Below are 24,700 nucleotides of genomic sequence, written 5' to 3' on the forward strand. Positions count from 1 at the left end.
GCCTGTGGTTGTTTGGTCATTATTTGGAAGGGTAGGAGCCAGAAGTGGAAGCGGGTAGAAAGAAACTCCACATCGTCCGCTTGTGTTCTCTGAGCTGTGCCACAACCATGGGTGAAGACGAGAGGAATAAGGTCGTCATCGACACCGATCCCGGAATTGGTAAAAACCTAACCTTGATCTCCAAAAATGAGTAGAAAAACCCATAATTTCTTGCTTCCAATCTATTGTTTTTGGGTTTTGTTTGGTAAAATTTGTGTCGATGTGAGTTTGTGTTCAGATGATGCGATGGCGATATTTGTGGCGCTGAACTCGCCAGAGATAGAGGTGATTGGGCTGACGACGATATATGGGAATGTCTATACCACGCTAGCCACAAGAAATGCGTTGCATTTGGTAATTAACCTCTCCCATGAATCATCTTTTTTCTTGTGGATCTTTTGCATCTGGTCTGGAAAATTGATGAACTGCTCTTCTGGTTAGGGGAGATTCTTCTTCTTCTTCTTCTTCTTCTTTTTGAATTGATCTTCTGAAAGGGTCGAATATTTTCTGTTACGTACGAAAACCAATTCAATTTCATAACAATAATTGAATTGGAAAAAAAAAAGGGAGTGGAAGTTTATGTAGTATTTGATTCAAATTGCAGTGAGAGCTACCAAAAGCCACCATTACCAAAGCATCATCTTCGATGATCATTTGAGAAGCACTGATCTACCATATGGTACAATTATGTGGCTGAGCTTCTCAACCATTTGGGATATGAGTTTTGCTAATCCTGATGGAGATGGTTTACATTTTGATACCATAAATTGAAATTTTTAGATTTACAAGATCTCTAATGCAGTGATGTAGGGCTGGCTGGGGGATTTAGCTTGATGATAGGTACTTAAGCTGGTAAACCATTCCATGATCTGTTGTGGTGTTTGGCAAGTAATTACCAGTTATCATATTTCTTCTTTGTTTTTCTAGTCTTCATGAACAATCCAAATCAAACCAAGTATAAACCCTGGGCATTTGGTAACAAGTTTATATGATTGTGTATCGCATAAGTACTATGTAGTTAGCAACATAGGACAACCATAGGAAGTTCTGCTATGACAGCACTATAGTAATTAGAAACAGCTGATGTAGATCATGGGATGGTGCATCAGTTTCAAACTCCCTTACTTATTTCACTAAGGTCTGTACTGGAAATTTAGCCTCCACTATATGGTCAGTAGTTAACTTAAAATTCATCCTTTTATTAGGTCCTTTGTATGTATTCCATTATCAATATTTGAAATTACACATGCCTTGACAAATTAATTATTGATACATATAACCTTATAAATTATTTCTTATTGCACATCTACCCTCGACATAGTCATAAAGAAGGATCATATTCACAAACTTATGAACTTGAGGGATGAGGTATCATTCTAGCAATAGGGAGAGTCCTACCGAAGAGATTGATGTCCTGTTAGTGCAATCAAGGACCATATGCTGTGGATATTTGTATGCATGAGAATATAACCCACTGTCTAGTGTATCTTTTGAGAGGAGTGCTGTCTACTATATCATTACACATTTTACTTTTTTTTTTTTTTTGTATAAACACTAAATTCTGCTTCAGAAATGTTATCTATCAATTTTAAGAATAACCATTTCTTGTAGGTTATTTGGTGTATTTTTTTGGTACATTTAGATTGGTGTGTATGAAAGTAATAATTTAAATTTCATTTGTTTCTCTTCTTTTTTTTTTTTTCCAACTGGTTTAGTTGGAGATCGCAGGGCGGACAGATATTCCAGTGGCTGAGGGATCTCATGTGACAATCACGGTATGTAGTGATCAATATATTATTACTTTGTGGCTGCTGCTGGAAAAACACTTGTTGGTCTTTCTCTTCTTTCTTGATCTAGATCAAATTGTTGTACGTAAATAGTGATATTTATTAAAAGAGCTGGAACTAGGATTGACTGTAGCAATGTTTACACTTGTACATTCAGACTAGGATGTTTACATGCCAACTTGTTATATATATTCAAATCCATCTATATTGAGAATCCTTGAACATAAAAAGTTCTGTGGGGCTCCTTGCAGCAAAAGTTTGTCAATATCTTGAGTTCTGGTCAAAATTTCTTAATTTTTCTAGTTCAAAGGGCAGTTCTTTGACTTCTCAGTGCATGGAGTTACCTGCACGCTTTTTCAGTTGCAAATTTAGACTTTATTGACACTTACGTTTCCCACCTGCTTTTGTGAACAAGCTGGCTTTCAGTTTTATTAATGCATGCAAATGAGCATAAACAGTAAGCTAGTTGTGTCTCCTCCAGTGTATGTATGAGTATGTAAATTGTATTTAATTTCCTGTGCATCTACTTATGTGAGCATGCAGTAGATCCTTTCTTCTGCACTGATATTTTTGTTTCCAAAATTATTAATCAAAATATAGATTAAATCTTGGAAGAATATTACTTACTTTGTTTTCTAAATGTGTCCAGAAAGGTACAAAGCTTAGAATTGCCGATTTCGTCCATGGTGCGGATGGTCTTGGAAACCTGAACTTTCCTCCACCTAAAGGGAAGCCCATTGATCAGTCTGCTGCTGCTTTTCTGGTTGAACAGGCGAATCTTTATCCTGGAAAAGTTACTGTGGTTGCACTTGGCCCACTTACAAATGTTGCCTTGGTCAGTTTGTTGTTCAGTTGACTTGTATTGTGAACATAATACTCTGAATATACTATCTTTAGTTAACTTTTTCTAGCTCTTCTCGCTATTGAATCAGGCCATTGAACTTGATCCTGCATTTCCTAAAAAGATAGGGCAAATTGTTCTTCTTGGTGGTGCATTTTCAGTGAATGGGAATGTCAATCCAGCAGCAGAGGCTAATGTATGCCTAATCTTTCCTGGCAACTTTTGTATGTTTATTCATATGATGCATGCATCTATGGTTGGTGTAACTTTGGATTTCCATAATTTAATGTGATCGCCTCACTTCACTTTCAAATATTTACAAGAACTCAAATTCATAATTATATTATTGCATAACATTTGCAGACCAGAAAGGTAATTTATTCAACTCTGGTAAACTCAGAAATACCATTGATATTTTAGCATGCCCTGTGGGCATTTCATAGGCATCCCTTCTATGATGCACATCGGAAGATATTGAATTGTCAGTTTTCCATTTTGCTTTCTTCAAGAAATTAGACTATAAGATCTTATAGAGAAGAGACTGAAGACTGAAACTTCGACAGCTTAAAGCTGAGGCAACATGTCAAGTCAAATATTTGCTGAGTACACTGGTCCACCTTAGCTTTACTTTTCTGATTGTACAAAACATTCATTTGATAGAATTCCTTTTGAGCCTGTAAGATTCAATTCTTATTCTGTTAAAGTGAAGAGTTTACTTTCATTATGCAATCAAGAGGATGGTCGCCTTCCATACAATACAGCACATTTCTATCGTTATGAAGATAAGTTAACAGGGTTCATGCTATCATCTTCTAAGATAAGTATGTCATATGAATTATCTGCTTGTTTAACTTAAGCAATATATATCAAAATAACTGGTTTAGATGAATGGACTTTTATGTTCTGTTTGTTCCAGCCAGTGTTTGCTCAGTGTGAGCTGTATATCGAGCACATGTTTCTATGAGTGAAATATGACTGTTAATTATTCTTACTTTTTTACCAAAAGTTGACTTTTCTTAAAAAGACAGACCATCATCTTATATTTGTTTCTGCAATTGGAGAAGCAGATCTTTGGTGATCCAGATGCTGCTGATATTGTGTTCACTAGTGGAGCTGATATTTTGGCTGTGGGAATAAATGTAACACACCAAGTTGTTCTGACAGGTAAACTTTCAAATCAGATGACTGCTTTTTTATTATTTGTAATGTAATGTTTATGCTGTCAAAATTAAAACATTTTGTTTTATCTGTCAGGAAAATATTCTGCTGTTTTTTCTCAGGAGAACACTTGTCAAAAACGTTAAAAATTAATTTATTCACGGATGTAGATTTTTACCATAAAATCATAGGATAACTCTTTATAAAATGTAAATAGTCCAAAAGAATACTTGTTATTTTACTTGTAAATGTTTCTAACAAGGTTTTCTGTACCGGTACCGATGGCCGGATCGGCCGGCCGACGGTACGATACGGTACACCTCCGTTCCATTCCGAACCGAGGCGAACCGACGAAGGAAACATGGAAAGAAAAAGAGAGAAAGAGAGAGAAATAGAGAGAGAGAGGGAGAGAGGAAGAAAAAGAAGGAAGGGGATCCGCCGGAGGCCCTCCGGTGGACAGCCGTGGCCGTCGGGCGGCGGAACGGCCTCCCGCGGCTCCACGTGGAGAACAGGGGCGATCCGTCCTTGTTTTTCGATTTTTTTTTAAAAAAGCTTTTTCAAAATGAAGTCGGCAAGTGGTTTGCTGACTTAATTAAGTGAAGTCGGCAAACCACTTGCTGACTTCGTTTTGAAAAAAAATTTTTAAAAAAAAAATTTGAGAAACAGGGGCGATCCGCCCCTGTTCCCCGCGCGGAGCCGCGGGAGGCCGTTCCACCGCCCGACGGCCACCGTTGCCCGCCGGAGGGCCTCCGGCGGATCCCCTTCCTTCTTTTTTTTTTCCCTCCCTCTCTCTCTCTATTTCTCTCTCTTCCTTTCTTTTTCTTCCCGAAAACGGCATGTATCGTTTTACATGCCGGAACCGTCTCGGTTCCCCGCCGGGATGGTTCAGCACGCCCCATACCGGGCGGTTCGGCCCGGTATGGCAAACCCCTTTCTAATCTCTTTGGCAACCTGATCATGAATTTGTGTTGTTTCACCATACGATGCTCCTCTGTGACGGAAAACATGTGTATCTACTTACATAAGCTTCTTAACACATTTTGCCATTCAATCTGTCCTAATGGGCGTACTATATGTAAATGCCCTATCTAGCAAGAAAGGATTATCCTATATCTTTCAATTGCCTTGATAAATATGATAACCAAATTTGAGAAGTTACTTCCTCTGGGGTCTTGAAGATTCTAGTTATCATTAGTTATTCTTTGATCTAATATATTCAAGATTAAATTCATTGAAGTATGATTCACATAACAATAATGTTAGCTGCAGATGGTCTGGCCTTGAGCCTTTATTCAGAGTTCTTACTTTCGTGGAGCATTGACTCAACATGGCAATTATTGTCATAATCTTTATGACCAGCGCACAGGGCATTTGCCATCATATAGCCTGCTGATTTTCCTTATTTCTTCTCCTCAGTCTATAATCATTTACATATCCTGTTTAGGTTGTAATTAAGGATCGTAAATGTCATTCCTGATGTCAAACTCATTATGAATTGATTATCAACAACTACAGAAACAGTTAGTCGTGACAGGCCTTTTTATTAAAATCCATGCAATAATAATGACATTTAAAGTTGATGGTGCTGCATTATCTATTTTCTCATTGAATAAGTAACATTTTGACATCATTGCAGAAGCTGATCGAAACAAGCTTGCACTATCAAAAGGCAAATATGCTCAATACCTGTGCAAGATCTTAGGGATTTACTTTTCATATCACCGTGAAGCCTATTCAACACAAGGTTCGTTGTGGAAGGAGAAATTATTCCGAAATGATGCAAAGGCAGCACAAATTATAGTGTTTTGATGGATGTCTTTTGGATGCAGCTGTCTACCTTCACGACCCAACAGCACTTCTTGCAGCAGTCAATCCATCACTGTTGACTTATATTGAAGGTGTGGTGCGGGTTCAGACAAGTGGCATCACAAGAGGCCTTACAATATTTGATAATACCAAGAAAAGGTCAGCAGATTTTGCTATGTAGAGATTAATCACAGGCGTGTTTAACAATAATAGAAGCGAATGAGAAATTAAACAGATAATGAGCTTATTGTAGTATAATCCATTTGTATCTTCCTGTCACATGCTGATATGCATTTATCAACATTCTCCTAAAACTACTTTTGTGGTTAATTGAGTTTATTTTGATATCAAAGATCACAGTTGTGATGTAGGTAACACTAATGCAATATATACCAGATCAGTGGACCTCTTAAGTTCTTCTCATGGTTAAGCTACAGAAGCAAGCATAAAATTCCAAATTTTATTATTAGATAGTTGATTTGGATGTCAGATGATATATGGTAATGATGAGACAGATAATCACATAATGCTAGGGTTACTTACAAAATTAACAGCAAAGTACTTTCATAATAAAAATTTCTAGTCCATTTCCCTGCAAAGATCATGATGAGATTCCAGAAATCAACTGCAGAAAAGGTAGCTTGTAGGTGTTGCAGACTTTGAATATAAGTTTGCTGGTTTTTCAGGCTAGGAGCCATGAAGTTAATGTCTGGTTGGACAAAACTAATGCAATTTTAGCCAAAACAACACAAGTCCTGTTTGTTTGCCAGTCTTATAAGCAGTACCAATATAAATGTCATATGACATTAAATTCTAACGCACATTATCATTTCATACGACACTTGACCACTTCCTCATACTTTAATGTGAAGATGGACATCACCATTGTGGAAATGATCTCTGTTTATTAATGTATAAATGATTTTGATGCAAAATAGAAATCTTATATAGCTTAATACTATTGTAATTGGTTTTGTTCTTGGACATTTAAAAAAGAATCCAACAATATTAGTCATGTCATGGAACTCATTGGTACTTTAAAATGCATCAGCACTCACTGATCATTTGCACATCTTAAATGGATAGTTGAATATTCGAAGGAGCGTCTAAGCACCTGTAATTTTGCATAAAACTGCTTACTCTATGGAGATAAATTTGTTTCATGAATGGAATAAGGCCAATGAGTGTATTTGCATAAGAATACTGAAGATAGATTCATAAAACAGACCTGAAGGAAGGACAAAGCTTGTTGGTCATTGTGATGGTTGTTCAATTCCTATCAGTCCAAGTCAATGCTACATGAGATTGTGCACGCATGGAAGGCAGACAATTTCCACTGCATCAACGATTCTGTCCTACATTCTTGCTCATATTGTCAAGATCCATACATCTACTGCATATGTGTGTGTGACACACGTACGCACACACACACACACAATCACATCTTGCATTTATGTTCATATGGTCATGATAAATTCATCCATTGCTACTTCTAATTAAAGATAATTGTGCCGACAATGGGTTTCTTCCTGTAAATTGATAAAAACAGAAGGGTTTTCATGTCCTTCTGTAAAGAAATTTTGGATGTACAACAGGGTTGTACTACTGAATTGTCGATCTTTCGACTTACTATGATTTGCTTGTCAAAACATTCCAGGTATGGCGAAATCACAGGGTGGTCCAATAAGCCAACTGTGAAAGTTGCTGTCACGGTCAATGCTCCTGCCATCGTTGAGCTGGTCATGGATAGGCTCATGAACTCTTAGCAACATTGATCCATGCTGGAAGATATTGCAGCTAGGGAAACAAGAAGTGGCCAGAAGCTGGTCATCAGCTGGTTGATTGCTTCTACAAAACATCTCTATTACTGATGGTATGGCAACTGAGTCTGTGATCAATGAGTTGCATTTGTAATAGTTTTCTTTTACTTCATATTCTGTGACAAAAGAAGGGATCGATATGATAACTCCCCAGTACTCTAAGATAATGGCATGCAATCAGATATTGAGGAACATTTTGGAATTTTTAAGCATATTCAACAGACTCTTTTGGTACAGATTTCTCGGTGCAATGAGATTGTTACATGCAATTCAGGAATTGTAGTGCCATGAAGTACTCCTCGTAGTTTGGTGATTTGTAAGTTCAATGATGGAGTGCTTACTTGAGGACAGCAAAGATCCAAATCTCACAAAGTTTTTAAGTTTAGTGAACACTGGCCACACTAAGAAGGCAGATTTCCCCATGTAGGGTGCATTCTTGCTTCATTTCACTCCTGTCAGATTTCCCCAAGCGATTCTGTTTTAAGAACTTGAGCTTATGGCATTAGCATAGGCAATCCTACAATAGCAACAAAATTTTTCAGTCAAAACGAAGATGAGAGGGCTATCAGATTAATTGGGAACATGAATAACTGAAGAATCCACTCAATAATATTGAAAATTTAAAATTGGCACCTCAAAGCTTGGTTCATCAACGAATTTTGAGACTTTGCATTCAGGTTTTTTCCATACTTATCCAGTTAAATGAACGCCCTACCGATCAACTCTAATAAGGCCGAGAAATGCAGGATAAAGTGCTACATAATACACATTATTGGCACAAACTTTTTGTTGCAATTGGAAAAACCATATTCATAACCGGTGTTATCCTGGAAGAGCCCATAGTTTCTACACACATGCAATTAAATAATGATCCAGTAAAAGAAATTCCAATCATATCAATTTGTTGGTAAACAAAAAAAAAAAAAAGAAGAAAAAGCTTAGGTTGCCTTAGGTTTGAGATCGGAATTAGAATTGGAATGAGAATTAGAATGGTGATATTCTATAACGATGAGTTTGATTCGTGATCGGAATCGAAATGAAATTTAGATATTAGAGGAGAGTGAGGGTTAAAATAAGATCCTTCCAACCAAATACTTAGAATGAGCTCACTCATTTCTATTCCAGAGGCCTGCTCTCTCTGACCAAGCATGCTCTTACTAACAAAATTAATTTACTACCTCAACCTGTGGGCTTTCGGGTGCTCTACCACTGCCATCTCCCTGACCAATCTGAACCCACGGATGTGGTTGGTTTCATGCTAGGAATTGATCCGTAGAGGATAAGAAAAGATGAAAGCCACTTGATATCCTTGGAAGGCATGATCTTTGCAAGAGCCGGTGCTTTTAATAATATTAGTTAATAAGAGTATGCTAGCAAGGGATGCTATCCTCTTACTTAATTCAATTTCTTTCCTTCTTTTGTTCCGGTCATTATCGTTGTTTTATGTGCTATCACTATGTTCTTCAATTGTGTGCCGGACTCTTCAATTGTGCCATGCACGGATCTACCTTCTTCTTATACATGACTGTAGCAACTATTTATCACTCTTCTGGTTCTGCTCCTTTAAATGGTATAATGCAAGTCGAACAATTCAATAAAACTCAAGTATCCAGCAATTGTACATGGAGTGCATCATCCTTTCCCCTTTATTGGCTTCATCAACTGCCTGGAGGTTTTAGCATATATGTTGTTGGTACATGCTTCTTATACACATTAACTGGAGGTTTTATCTTACATGCTGCTGGTGCATGCTTCTTATTCATACATGTTGCTGATACATGCTCTTTATTCCCATGTATATGTCGGCTGCAGTTCCGGGCTAAGTCATCGTATTCTTTACCCACTCTGTATTATTTCCTGGGCTTTTGGCTTTCTCTCTCCGCCGCCTCCACTTCATCATCGGCTATTACTGGCCGTTCTTCTGCTTAATTGTTTCCATAGGTCTTACCGTTGGTGTGGATGGGACCTACTGTTAAAAATGAATAAATAAAAAGAAAGTCCGTAACGGAACTCTTATTGCCCTATGCGCGGGAAACTAAAGCGCACGGAAAAGCCACGACAGGGCACGCGGAATTCTGCTCTAGTCCGTAAAAGTCTTCGGCGGATGCTCGATGATTCTAGATCGTTGGTAATCTAAATTTTGGGACGTTCTAACCTCCAATAATCTAAGATCATAATATTTGATTTGTTATAATACAGTAATTAAAAATTTTTAGATATATACAAGCAACTTATTTAATATGCTACGAAAATTCAAGATCACAGATCATATAATATCAAAAATATTTCTGACATATCTCAGATATATTTTTTTATATTATTTACTGAACAAGTTGATTAGCTATAATATTCACTTGAAAAGTGACATTTCAATCGTGAATTGAAGATGAAAAATATATATAATATTTAACTAGTGCAACTAGAAATATAAACTTAACATTTGTTCATCATCAGAAATAATAGAATTTTGAAGTCTCATGAAGAAGTCGACTTAATGGACACTCTAAAAAGATGTGTTTAGTACCTATACCTCTAATAGATTTCAGTAAATATTTTTTTTGGAGTACCAGACTATTTCAAGATTATACAATCAGAAAGAAGTTTCATTTTTTTTTTTTTTGTGAAAAGGAGCCAGAGACTATATATTAAAATTTTAGAATAAAATCAAATAGATTTTTTTTCTTTCTAATCAACATGGTAGAAAGATTTTTTTCTTTTCCGTAGAGACGATGCCCTAAGTATCTACGTGCATTCATTCTCTTCTGTGGAGAAGACGTTTCAACTATCCACCCACGTATGCGGAAAAAATATTACTGCAAAAAAAATGATTTTCTCTTTCCGAAAGTCTCTTAGTCGTGAGGGTATTTTGGTTAACGTATTTTAATATAAGATCACCGTGATGGAGTGACGTTGGAAACCATCCTCAAGAGTGGATTTCCTATCATCACGTTATATGGTGATTTGAGGAGTAAGGATGATTTAAAATCACCATCATATAGGATCATCCTGATGCAATCAAATACGGTGATCTCATTACCACCACCCACACCATCCTTGATCTTAGGTGGGTCATCCCATATTAAACATCCTAATTTTTTTGCCTATAAAAGATGCCTTGTGGACGTGAGATCAGAATGGCAAGAAAAAAAAAAAGGAGGAGATCGTGAGGAGATTGTGAGCCACTAAAAAAAGAGAGGAAGAGAGAAGAAGAGAGGCTGGGAGAGAGTGCTTCGTTCAAGAAAGAAGATTGAAGATCATCGATTGAAGAAGTTTGCTCAACTTCAAATTAGAGTTATTCCATCAAGGAGGATTTTTCTGGAGGTTTGTTTAATTTTTAAATTTTTTTTTCTTATATCAGAAGCAATATTTTTGATGTGATGTTAGAATTTTTTTTTTTGTACTAAACTATTATTATAGTAGAAGCTTCTTCTTATTTTCGTTTCTATGTAGATGTAGGCTTTGGTCGAATCACAACCTTGCTCTTTAGTTGATTGATGGGATTGATTGAATCTAGTGCTTATTCTGTCTTCGCTAGAGGATAACCTTCTAGTGACATAGTTTCTTCCCTTCCTCTTTTTGGTCCTATCTCCTCAGCTTCTTAAAACCAGCTATACTTAATTCATTTACCAACCAATCGAGGGCTGGTCCTTATTTATAAAATTAATAAGCAGATTTATTTGTAACAGGCTTTCGAGGTGCTTCTTACAAACAAATCGAATTCGGGCACAACAGCCAAAGAGCCAAAGTGGGGAGGGAGGGGAGTTTCTCAAGTAAATGCGGAAATCCTACTCTTGCTCTTGAAGGAAGTAGCATCTTTCTTGTTGGGTAATAGAATATGTTTGAGCAATAATAAATAACTGGTGAGATAGCAATGGAAATTGGAGGCTTCGCTCTTGGCCGATTCAGCTGAAAACGCAGGTCAGGTCAGGTACGTTATCAAGAAGTGATTAAGTGCTTGGGCCTGACTTTGTTCGCTTTGCTATTCGCCCCTGATCCTAGTCCTAAAGAACCCTCACTAGTGTCTTTTCCTTTCTCACACCCTCTCTTCGCGGAAAGTCTTCGTTCTATTTCTTTCACTCCAGGAATAAAGTGACTCGATCATAGGGAGAGGCACAGGGGCTCGGCTATTCTCAAGCAAAAGAGAGGTGAGATCTCTTCTGACAGCAGCTTAAATTCTGATATTTTTATGATTGATATGATTTCTCTAAATTTTTGATATTACCATTAGCATAATTTTTATTCTATTTATTATTTTTTAAATACTTGAATCCCAACACTTACTTACCGTATTTTGTTCATGTCACTTTTGTATATATTTGCTTATCAGTTTTTTCTACTACTTATGTTACCCATCTTTGTATACTTATTTTGATTTTGAGTTTTTTACATGTATACCCTCCAAAATATTTAAATTTATATAAATATCCTTTCAAAATTAATATCTGCATGTATACCCTCATAAAATATCTTTTTTTACATATGTACCCATATCATCTAACGCCGTTAAAAATTAACGGTTTAACATTAAAATGATTAAAGTATCCTTATGGATAAATATGTAAAAAAAAATATAAAGATGTATATGTAAATAGTAATTTTATCAGGATATTCACATAAATTTGAATATTTAGAAGAGTATACATGTAAAAAATAATTAACATGAATATACCTCTCTTGATTTGTTAATTCTTTCTTTATTCTAATAGAAAAAAATTAACATATGCAACAAAAATAATAAATTTATTTAATTTATTAATTTACATAGATAAAATGATCTTTTCATCAAATGATAGATAAAATTATTTTATCTAAAAAATAAACAGATCATAACCATCCATATTTTCTCTAATGTACAGTAATATGATTTTAAGAAAAGTATCTAAATATGATATTAGATGAATAGCTTATATATTTACATAGAGTGGACATAGTTGTAGATTGGGACATTATATAATAATAAAAATTTATACTATTTTATTTTAAAAATTTTTATCAAAAATATCTTTGTGAAGTGTACAAGGTATATCATGTTGTTATAGGATGAACATAATCGTCCCATCTTACATAAAAATAAAATAAAATATAATATTATAATATATAAAATATTATATAATATCATCATCGTGTTATTATATTATGTAATATGTTATTACATTGTAGAGTAAGAGGATCTAAATTCATCTAGATGAAATAGATAAAAATTAAATTAAATTTTTTTACATGTATATCCTTCTAAACATTCAAATTTGTATAAATATTCTCATAAAATTACTATTTGTGTATATATCCTTATAAATTTTTTTTTTGCACATATATCCATAAAGATTTTTAGTCATTTAAATTTTAAATTATTAATTTTTTAATGACGTTAAATGATATGAGTATATATACAAAACAAATAAGAAAAAAAAATGATATACATATAAAATAAATATCTTATGAGAGTATATATATAAATATTAATTTTAAAAAAATATTCATATAAATTTAAATATTTAGAAAGATATATATATAAAAAAAATTTATTTTTATTTTTCTTTCTACCAAAGTTGCTGCCTTATGTTTTTGGCAGTCTTTGATTCATCATAAATAAAGCAGCTCCTTTCCATCCCCGCCCTCCCCATCCCCACCCTCAAACAACCCCCGTCTCCCCAACCCAAAAGAAAAAAGAAAAAAAAAAAAAAGGTATACTAGCTAATTATTGGAAGGGAATTGTGATATAAAGTCACATTTGTCATGCTTTTCCACTCATGATCACAGCCACCATGCGGAAGGTGATTACCCCCATTGTTAACAATGGCGTGACTCCCGGTGACCTTGCTTCTGGGACTGGGAATAGTTTTTTTTTTTTTTTGGTAAGAGACTGGGAATAGTTTTGAGTAGGCCTTTTTTTTTTTTTTTTTGGATGGTGGCAACACAGATTATCCGGCCCGTCAGCTCCCACAATCTACCATATTGGCTACAAGCTCACACCTTGACCATCCACGTGGTCTTGTGTGTTGTTCAATTACAATTCCCCGCGTGACTGGGCATCTCTCAAACAACAAGCCCTGTTAGTTGGGCTACACACTATCTTTATGAGATATTATTAGTTGTATTAGATCCGCAAATTCAATGGTGGACTAATCCCACCACAAATTGATATGCGCAAAGAAAACAAAAAAGAAATTAAAGGAAAAGAACATAATATATATATATATATATATATATATATATATATATATATATGCTTTCATGTATGTTGGTTCATGATTGGGTTGATTCACCGACGTAACAATGGATTTGATCCTATTAAAAATTTCACCTATCTTTATATCCTTTAGAACGTCAAGTTCTATAATGACAACTGCTTCTTGATCTTGGCAAGCGTTGGGTATTAAATCATTTTCTCTCTTTTTTTGCTACATGCCCTCAAACCCGGCATTTACCTTGGCCTCTAATCTTGATTTCTACTTCTACTATCATTGTGCTAGTTTCTATATTACTAGCTAAACATCACGAGAGCTAGCAAGGATTATTGAACAATTTGAAAAATATTTATACTTTATTGGAAAGTGGATATATTGGGCATCAATCGAGCTAAAGCATAAAAAAAGGATGGTAAGGATTAAAGAACGTGGTCATATTTAAAATTTTATGAAATAGATCTGTCCCAATTTATTTTATAGGATTGGACACGCTGTTCTAATATTTGGGACAAAAGATATTTTAAACATCCTCGGTGAGATGCTAAAATAATAACAAAATAATCCTATCCTGATAATCCATATCTGGACAATCCTTCTGAAACTTGAGTTATTAATGTGAATTGCAGTATCCTTCTGGCATAACCGCGGTATAGCCCAACCCGCACAGCTGGCATGCCGCATTTGAAGAAACAATTAGTGCAATTAGGTAGATTTATTGGCACCAACAACCAATTACGCCCTCCCACATGTCATGCAGGTTCACTTGTTAGGCGCCGAAGCACTTTTCCCGCAGTGCAGTGAAACAATTTGGTAACACAATCAATGGGGCGGCGACTGCGGTACGAGGAAAGCTTCCCATCTCACAACTCACAAGGATGAAAAAGGTGTCGGTGGCGCAAACGAACGCGACCCAGATGAGTTCCCCGGTTGTTGCGATCCATTGACCGTCAGATCTCACAGAGGATCAGATCCAACGGATCCCGTGCACCGTGATCGGCCAATCATCTTGTTTCGGGGCTCCACCGCACTCACCCAACCCACTCCTACTTTAAACCATCCGACGGCCACCCGAGGTTTCAACTCCAGAAAACGTAATCCAGCCACCAGCAAATCACAACGTAGTGGAAGTGGTGGCATTTTAGTAGATAAATTAAAAGAAAAGGGTGATTTTATTTAATACGGTATCGTTTGAAAACCGCTTTGGTCTTCCGACCCAACTTTCCCGTCCGGGTCGGCGTCTTTCGTGGGTCAGCCTATAAATACCCCACGAACGAAGCCCTCTTGGCTCTGAGAATTTCCTCTCCGCTATTCTCCGCCCTCTGGGGCTTTAAAACCCTACACCAAGAAAGGTAAATGGCCCACGAAATCCTCCACCAAACCCTAGAAATCTCCGAAGATCGGGCCTCCGGCGAGCGATCGGCGGCGGATTCCGGCGATCCTGCCCTCTCGCGGACCGCCTCCTCCAGCCGCCTCAACGCCAAGGCGCCCGAGTTTGTCCCCCGGTCGGCGGCCGCGGATCGGATCGATGCCCGCAAGCCGCGGGTGGTGCCGATCCACCACGGCCCGACGCCGGTGATGCACGTCTACCACCCAGCGCCGCCGAGCCCGACGTTTTTTGCTCCGGTGCCGGGCTCGTTCGAGTACTATGGTGGTGGAGGGGGTGCGGGGTTTGGGGAGCAGGAGACGGTTCCGGGTCCGGCCGATCTGGATCCTGCTCCGCCGGCAAGGGAGGGACTCTCGGAAGAAGTTATTCAGAAGATTACGAAGCAGGTGAGTGATTTCTCGAATTCTTTCTTTTAATTTTGTGTTCCCAAATTCTGTTTTTAGAGTCTAGTGTAGTATGTCATATGCTTGAAAGAACAACTACAAAGGATAGGTTTTGAGTTGATGGATATGATAGACGGAGTGACTAGCTAATTAGGAGAATCATTATCAATTGGTTGTAGTTTTATGTAGAATTCTAGCAGTGGAACCAATCTTTATGGAATTTTAGCCAATCTATCCATCCAGGTTCTGTCAAGATATCCAACAAAGTGCTTGTATCTATATGGTCTCTACCATTTTCAGCACAAGAAAGCTCGTTTCTTTACTGTATGACCTCTTTGGGAGTGATATTTGAACAAACAAATCCTCTTTATAAGGCTTTAAACCTTTGTCTACTGTAGAAATCTCGCTCCTATGCTATTGGGCACCAGGTGACCATTTGAATTGTTTTCTATGATTTTCTGAACGTGTTTGGCTTTCAATACTTGATTGACATGTAATGAATAGCATTTCAGTGCTGTGGTTTAGGAGCCTCTCTCTCTCTCTCTCTTTTTCCGAGCAAACTGACTGTCAAGTTGACATGACTCAAATTACTATTTGTGGCATAATCATAGTTTTGGTTTTTATTGTGCTTGAGTTAACTTGAGGAACCTTGTTGAATCCCATATTTGTTGGCTTAATTCATAGCCAAGTGATAAAAACTGCACATTGAGTTTATAACTGAGCTTCTAATGAATGGTGTGCCTTTGTGTGGTAGATAGTGTAAATTTGTCCGAAATGCCTGAGTACAACTGACCTATAACAATGTCGATATGCTTTTTGAAACCTTTTTTTTAAATACTTGGTGGTCCTCATTTTGGATAGGATCAGCTTAGTTGGTTGCTCTACAATCCATTCTGATTAAACTTGTACACGTTTTACAATGGACTCTCAAGTTGATGTAGTACTTTCTGAAAAAGTGGATTAGAGTATGATGACTTATTGTTGAATTTACCTCTTCTCTGATTTCCCCCCCTTTTTAACTGTTAAATAAAATTCTTTGGATATAAAGTAGCCGAACATGTTCTTACTTGTAAGAAATAACTATAAGAATTGCTATCGCTCATATTGGCTGTTGTTTTCCTGGCTATGTAACTCATTTTTTTTATACCTTAGCTTTATACTGCAAACACAATTAGTTTCTGATGCAAAATTCAATTGTATGTATGATTTTGTAAGATCATGCTATCTGAATATAGCTTTCTTTTTTTTCTTTTTTTTTTTTTTAACAAGATTCATTTTTTGAAATTTGCAGGTGGAGTATTATTTCAGTGATGTAAACTTGGCTACCACTGAACACCTGATGAGGTTCATTAGTAAAGATCCAGAGGGATTTGGTAAAATAATTTTTGTTAATTAGATTTTAATTTTTTAATTTTCATTTCTTTTGATTTTATGTTTTATATTTTTTGGTGAGATCTGAGATATGTATAGAATTTAATTCTTGTCAGCTCTTTTTTAATAGGTAAGCTTATCTCCAACAATCATGATCAACGTGCAAATATTTTTTAAACTCTAAACTGGTCATGCTATAGACATTCAATTATAATGTTCCCAAAGCAAATTGAAAGTGAGCTATATTAGAATTTTAGACCCCTATATTATCTATCACACCTTAGGTGAGTAGGGTGTTAGCAGATTTCTGTGGGATTCCTTCTTGAGGGTGGCAAGGGATAACATCTACTAGTCCCATGAACAATAATGGATGGGCTTAAGGGGGAATCTCTATTGATGAGTAGCAAAAAAAATTGGGACTAAGGCTATCAGTTGCATAGAGGATAATGGTAGCCTTTATTTATTTTTTAGGGGTTAAAACTTTAAAGTGTGTTCATGCTTGTTAAATTATATTTCTCCAACCACATTCACAAAATGGGTACCACAACTCATTTAAAATACACTATTAAAAAAAAGTTAAGAATTGTGGGATCAATAATATTTTTTTTTGTCTCTATCTAGTTGAATTAAAGCTTTCATAATATATTTCACCCGTGCACAATATGTGCTGGGAAGGGTGGTTGTTAAGTATTTAAGTTCAGTTAAACACACAATGTACATTGTTTTTTAACATGCGACAATCCTTTAAAAGGTGAAAAATATGATGCCCAAAATATTGTAATTCCAGGATCGATCTTTCAGCCCAACAAATTGTCCAACATAATGATCTTTTCTTTTTTTTTTTTGGTACATAACAATGATGATCTTTGATCCAAAAGTTGTAAGATATTAACATAGCTGATTTCTAATATTGTCAATTTTCAAGTAAAATCCTTTTGAAAAACATCCATAGCAAAGACCCCACAAAATACAAAACCATATCACAAAGTTTTGCACAAGAGAACTAGCACGAATTAACGCTTGTATATTACTTCCCCATTTAATCAAGAGATGGTTAATATTCCATAGAAAACTATTTTCTAACTGAAACAAAATCATAGAAGTATTGGTGTAAAGCTTTTTTTTTTTTCCTTATCTCAAATGCTTTCAAGCAAGGTTTGCTGAATCAGGATTGGGAGTCGTACCAATCGGCGACCTGTTTGGTGTGGTACTAGCACATATTGTACTGCACTAGCGGGGAGGGAGAGGGAGAAGGAGAAGGAGAGAAGTTGGGGGGGAGAGTGAGAGAGAGGTTGAGGACTCCAGATGTGGCGATGGAGACTAGGAGAGTGAGGACTCACCTGGTTGGGGCCCCATCATTGTCATCGAACATGGATGGGATGTTGTTATTAGAGGATAGGGTCGGAGGAGGAGGCGGGAGACGAAGAGATAGGGGATGCGGGGGCTTCGAGGGCATTGAGCCATCTGATGACTCTGGATCCGACAGCAAGGACCGTGAGAGAGAGGACCCACCCTGCTAGGATGTTGTTATTGTTGTTAGATATGGATAGGATGCTATGGGTCATCGAAGGATAGAGGACGGAGGAGTTATGAGAGTCGGAGAGGGGGGAGGTGAGGGCTTCAAGGATGTTGGAAGAGCTGGAGAGGGCTTTGGGAGAGGGATTTATAGCATCTTGATTTGATTGACCGAACCATGTCGGTGACTTACTGGTCTAGTTCGGTACGCTCTGAACTGGTTAGTTCGTTATGGTTTAGCAAACATTGCTTTCAAGAAAGAGAATAAAGACAATGAATGGCACTGTAAAAAGACCAATAAAAATATTAATACTGATCCAACAACACTACCACCATCACAATACAGTTCTGCAGTGGATGGTGTATTATGGTTTGCTTGGTCATCAATCCTGGTTTAATTTGCAGTCCAAAACATGCTCAGCAGTGGTTAAAACAAGCTAAACAAGGAATGTTCCTTTGCTTATTCTTAAAAATTGAATGGTTGTATGACTTGTTCCTCTCAAAAATATACATGGATGCACTCTCCTTTTGCAATATGATATATCTGATCTACTGAAAAGTAATAAAAAGGAAAATCTAGGCTGCCTGCTTTGATTGGCCTAGTTATTTAAAATTACCATTATTTTGTGTGCAGTGCCTATATCCGTCATTGCAGCATTTAAGAAAATCAAAGCCCTGGTTCACAACAACTCTCTGCTGGCTATGGCTCTCCGGACATCATCAAAACTTGTAAGTTCTTCGGCCATGCTTACCTGGTTTTAATTCACAACATATATGCCAATCAAACTCTCCTTCCCCCAGTTGTGCTGATACAAACACATTTACTAGTCTAGTCATCAATATTACACTTATGCCAGTATTATGTTGTCATAATGCCATCTATCATACCTCTGATATGGTTATTTTGCAGGTCGTTAGTGATGATGGAAAGAAAGTTAGACGTCAACAGCCTTTTACTGAACTAGATATGGAAGAATTGCAGGTTACATATAGTCAGTTCTGTTTGGACTTATTCATCACTTTTATGTGCTCTGAGTATAAATAATGGGTTTGTTTGTTCCCTTTTTTTCCTTTCAGTCACGCATTGTTGTGGCTGAAAATCTACCTGAGGATCATTGTTACCAAAACCTCATGAAGGTTTTCTCTGCAGTCGGGAGGTAGAGGTTTCTTTCCATGTGTAAATTTGCTATCAATAATTTTTCAACATCGTTTCCTTAAAATCAATGCTGTGATGCAGTGTAAATACAATCCGGACATGCTATCCTCAGACCTCAAATGGCACAACTGCTCAAACTAACAAACCAACGAAGCTTGATATGCTTTTTGGCAACAGGGTATGCATCTTTATCTGTTAATAATTTTTATTTGATCAACATATTACATTGTTTAGGCGATACATCATACTTCCGGATCAAGCTTTTATATGATGAGTGCTTAAGCTGTGGTTCTCTGCATTTATTGTATAAATTATGCTTTTGACATAACCAGTCGTAGGGAATAATTTTAAAGGATATGTCCTTTCTGTTTGGGCCATTGTTTATACTTTTTCCATGTTTAGGATTTTATATAAGATGTTTTCAGTTTGAAAGGGTGTATGTACATATATTTTTCCAAAATTAAGGAAGAATAGATGTACATGACTCATCAGTGCTTTATAGACAGAAGTAGGGGGACATTGTGCCAAGAGAGAGCTTCACATGACTCATGTATTAGAAACCACCGCAACCCTATTGTGCTTCTTAATATGAGATCATGCTAAACAAGCTCAAAACAGGAATAAGTAAATGCAGTGGTGACTGGTGAACTGAACAATGGAGGAACCATATGGCAGGCTTAGTATCAACATGAGTGAACGAGAGCAGCTAGAAATAACAAAGCATTGAGTTCACCATTTTTAAAATGAGATGAGTGGAAGACAGTAACAAGCAAAATTATGGTCCCACGAATGTCTAAGCAAAAGTATGGACCATAATCTTGAGGAGATGTTCTTCCTCTCATGCTTCTAGTAATTCTACAGAAGTACCGGCTGTGCCAAGATCATCAGATAATGGTAATGCTTTGCAGCAACTATTCTTATGATTGCTAGTTGTGTAGGAGATAATAAGCCTACCGTAACCTTTAAGATTGTTTAACCATGACTTCTTACCCAAACATACTTGCTTACTTTGAGCTGCAAAGTTAGTAAGACCAAATTATGATTATCAAATTGGGAGAAAGGTTTTTACAATAACTAGACCTGAGATAACATTATGACTGAAAGTAGCATCTTTGGCAACACGGCTTCCATTTAGGTTCAAGTTAACTGCATACTGGTTGGAAGGCCAGCAATCATCCAAAAACATCAAAGCAAATTAATCGCATAGCAAACAGATGTTTGAATGATGATTTCAGATTAAAAACAACTCAATTCAACTCAACTCAACTAAGCGTTAATCCCTAACTCATTATTGTCGGCTACATGAATCCTTTTCCTCCATTCCATTATGAGTTAGGATAAAAACACCATTTAAAATTTATCTTAGGCCAGATGAGGTCGAAACAAAATGCATACTTGCTAGGATTCTCATACCGCCCACATTTAAATCTTAGTGGCCAGATGACTCTTTATAGAAGCCTTACAGGTTTGAAATGACTGATAGTAATGGTAGCATCTGGGAAATTTAACAGTCAGTATTAGTCAGCTTGAGAAGGAGGAACATTATAAAGGGATCTGGTGCTGAAACAAAATGTAGGTTTGGTTGGGATCCAGCAAACTTTCCACGATGATTTTGGGTTTCTGAATCTTGGTAATGCTTTGAAAATCAGGCATTGACATGGGCACAGAAATGATGATGCAAGATCCTAATCCTGCCATGGAGGGGCTATGAATGCCATGATTTATGAGTATTTTTGAAGTTTTAATGAAGGATTTAATGTGTTCTGATACTATATTTTTTGAAGGAATGAAGCAGCAGTAATTCTTATCATTACACTATTAAGGGAAATGACTTCATGCGTGCATGATACAAAACTGGTCTATATGCATAAGCATACCACAATTACCATGAATTTTTTGTTTACAGCCATACAGAATTTTTGATGTAAGTACATTATAATGGCATACGTCACCTGCCAAGAAGAATGTAATGAAATACATATTTAGAAGGGGTTTGTGGATATCCAAATTACTTTTTGATTTTGAATATATTTGTTTCTTTTTTTCTGCCATGCAATTGTGCAAGGCATGCAAGAGTAATGTGATGCATAAACAGGATTTATCCAAACTCTGTTAAAATGTCAGACTGCCATCCAAATAAATATCTTGCATAAGCTATATACAAATGGGTGCATAAATGAATGCTTGGGCTGTCATTTATTCTCATTCTTCATGGTTCATACTTCATACACATGCAACTGTTAAAAAAATAGACGGCCTTTTCCAATTATGCTCCAACATCCTTTTTTTCCTGATTCATGGGATATGTGTGGAGTTATGTACTATAGCTTTGTAGTTGTTTTTATTAGCCTGTTATGCGGATTTGTCTACCTTGTCACATATGTGATTTTTTGTGGAGCAGCAAAGCATTTAACTCATGGATCTGACATTTGCAAACATATTTCAAGTCTTCATGATTAAAATTCTACTGTTGAAGTATAGGTTGATATTTGTACATCTAAAGATTAGAAGAGTTGTATTGTTTTCTTTAAAGCCTATTGTAATTTCAGTATGTTTTAGACTCAATTTCTTGGGTAAGACTTGTAGATAGCCTGCTTAGAAATGTTCCTTTTTGTAATGTAGCATAGACATGTGTATGTTCGTGTATGAAACTCCACTCACGTTCATGTTTTGATTTTTTTTTTTTTCATGTACAGTTGCATGCATTTGTCGAGTACGAGACTGTTGAGGATGCTGAGAAAGCAGTAAGTTTTAGGTTTGTGTATTCTTGTCACATTATATTGTAGTCATATTGGTATTCCTGGCATGCAGGTTTCTGAACTTAATGATGAGAGGAACTGGAGAAGTGGGCTCCGAGTTCGTTTGCTGCTTAAATGCATGGTATTGACATTTATCTTTGCTTTGCAATTGTATAGACATGCATCTTCCATCAGATGCCATCTTTACTTTTTGGAAGGATTCTTTCATTGATCATAAAAGAATGCTTCAGTGAAGGGGTATTTGCCTGTCCTGCTGTTGTATCAGTAGGATATTTTATGCATGTGCTGGGAAGCCTTAAGTTGAACTGAAAAATGGAGACAAAGGGAAAGGGAGTTATGTACCAGAAAATGGAAAGGGAGTTAGCAGATCCTACAATCCCATGATTCCCAGGGATTACCCCAAGTCACCTTTTAAATGGAACTTGGCTTTGCATGTGTGGGCATCATCGGAAACACTTCAACTAGAATACTGTGCTGTTATGCCCTTCAAATTTTCACTCTGTCCCTGTTCAAATATGGAATATTCTTCAAGCATCATTAAGGGCATTCTGAACGCTTCCTCAGCAATCATAGTCATGCCATTAGTTTGCTTTTTCTGATATATGTTTAGTAAATCCATAATGATTCATTTTGTCATTAGATTGCTATTTGCAAACAAAATTTTGAGAGGCTTCCCATATCTGACTCTTCTTGGGTTATAGATGGGAAATTCTTGAACTGAAATTGTGCTGATACCTTTTACAAATTTGTAGAATAAGTGAAGGGACATGGTAAAACATTGTAAAGATACCATGTGATGTTTCATCACAACATCAGGATAAACTTCAAAATTATTAGTACAGTATGTTGATTCTTTTGGAACATGTGTTTGTAATAAAAAGGTAAATATGTTATGAAAAATATCTGATCTTCTTGATTTAAAGCATATTTGTAAATATTGGTATACTCTAGTCCATTTTCTTATGCAAACAGGGCTTGAAAGCTTGCTAGCATATTTGGATTGCTATTTCCCACTGCCATTGATGTTTCTTGCTTTTTCTCTTTCTTTTACATCAAGTGCATTTCTATGCTTTAATTACATTCCTTCAAAGGGTTTTAGAAGGGTCAAAGAAAATCTTTCAGATACAAATTGTTACTGATTTTTTTCTCCATTGCAACTCCAGACAAAACATGGGCCAGGTCGAGGGAGAAAGGGGCATGAAGGTGATATTGATGGAGAGGATGATGTCTCCACATCTAACATGCCAAATGAGAAGCAGGTGGAAGATCCTTCTCAAATATCTGAGGCATCACATGAGCATGTGGTAAGGAGCCATAATTTCTGGTTCATTTTATTTAACTGAATTTAGTTTATAACCAAACAAATTTCTGAATTTAGTTTCTTACCTAACAAAGTTCAGTTTACCTTCCTGGTTTTCTGTTCCAGATCCGATACATCTTTTCTTTATAGCGAAAGTGATCAATTTCTTATTCCAATTGAACTTAAGTCTAGCTTTTCACATAGTTTTTCTAATTATTTTCCTCGGACAGGGTGAGGCTCTTCTCAATGAAAAGGATGGTGGTTTGAGACGAGGAAGAGGTCGGGGCTGGGGAGGGAGGGGTCGAGGACGTGGCCAGTACAACAGTAATCGTAATGGTAGTCATATGGTTGGCACACCACCCTCGAGCCATCCTATCCACACTGAACAACCTGTGATGGCTAACAAGCAACCTCCTGGTCCTCGCATGCCAGATGGGACAAGAGGATTCACCATGGGTCGGGGAAAGCTGGTAACCCCTGCCAGTATGGTTTAAGGACTACTCTATAAATAGTTCCTCCGTGAAAAATATGTTTGGTGTGTTGTTGATAGAAAGGTGTTGTAGTGCTATTGTAGCTCTGGCATTGGTTTTGGTAAATGCCTTGGACTTGCTGATTAGACTTAAAGTCGGGCCCCTACATTTCTACCTCTTGGGAGTTTTTTCCTTTTTTTTTTTCTTGGGGTTTCTGAACTCATGGTGCAGATCCAGTGTTTGTATTTTGTTTTGTTCTTTTACCTCCTTTAATTGGTAGTTCTGGTATATACATATATATAAAAAGATCAAGGTGATTCAGGACCGTAAATCTTAGCGCAATATCTGGTACATAATGTATGCTGGATTTGCCTTTGTCATGGTTCTATGCAATAAAACTATGTTGCGAGTCAGTCTCAAAGGACATCCTTGTGTGTGTTTCTGGACCTACTAAAAATTGATAGTATATGGTGGATCTAAACGTCACTGGGGATTATAAACTGTGTTTAGGCATCTATTTGGTTATATGGTGGAATTTTGTATGTTCATTGATATTGTGAATTGGTTGATGACTTGATGTTAAGCTGGTAGAATTTTCCAAGAGCATGATTTCTCTGTGTCATCTAGTATTTCTTCACTTTCTATTGTTGCTCTTACAGGTTAGATGTAAGTACCTTGTAGAACTTCACTGCTTTTAATAAAGTTTTAGATTGATTTTGATCA

The 24,700-nt window shown here is 36.6% G+C and overlaps 2 protein-coding genes across 3 annotated transcripts; both read left to right on the forward strand.

The window, feature by feature from the left end:
• Position 1: 1 nt before the first annotated feature.
• On the forward strand, positions 2–7,687 carry LOC105038591 (probable uridine nucleosidase 2). Of its 2 annotated transcripts, none has more exons than XM_073260079.1 (9): positions 2–159; positions 278–393; positions 1,755–1,814; positions 2,476–2,661; positions 2,759–2,863; positions 3,735–3,831; positions 5,462–5,569; positions 5,655–5,790; positions 7,289–7,687. In XM_073260079.1, exons 1-9 carry the CDS (start codon positions 108–110, stop codon positions 7,395–7,397), a joined length of 969 nt encoding a protein of 322 aa, XP_073116180.1. In that variant the 5' UTR covers positions 2–107; the 3' UTR covers positions 7,398–7,687. The 2 variants fall into 2 exon arrangements, with proteins under 2 accessions (XP_073116180.1, XP_073116183.1); XM_073260082.1 differs by lacking the exons at positions 2–159; positions 278–393 and adding exons at positions 459–475; positions 644–718.
• A 7,235-nt stretch (positions 7,688–14,922) lies between these two features.
• Positions 14,923–24,308, forward strand: LOC105038593 (la-related protein 6B). The gene is made up of 10 exons (XM_010914442.4): positions 14,923–15,409; positions 16,698–16,779; positions 18,927–19,021; positions 19,203–19,274; positions 19,370–19,449; positions 19,530–19,626; positions 22,145–22,192; positions 22,260–22,328; positions 23,371–23,511; positions 23,738–24,308. Exons 1-10 carry the CDS (start codon positions 14,993–14,995, stop codon positions 23,999–24,001), a joined length of 1,365 nt encoding a protein of 454 aa, XP_010912744.2. The 5' UTR covers positions 14,923–14,992; the 3' UTR covers positions 24,002–24,308.
• The last annotated feature ends 392 nt before the right edge of the window (positions 24,309–24,700 follow it).

This window comes from Elaeis guineensis, chromosome 1 (assembly GCF_000442705.2).
Source record: "Elaeis guineensis isolate ETL-2024a chromosome 1, EG11, whole genome shotgun sequence".
NCBI classification, from domain to species: domain Eukaryota; kingdom Viridiplantae; phylum Streptophyta; class Magnoliopsida; order Arecales; family Arecaceae; genus Elaeis; species Elaeis guineensis.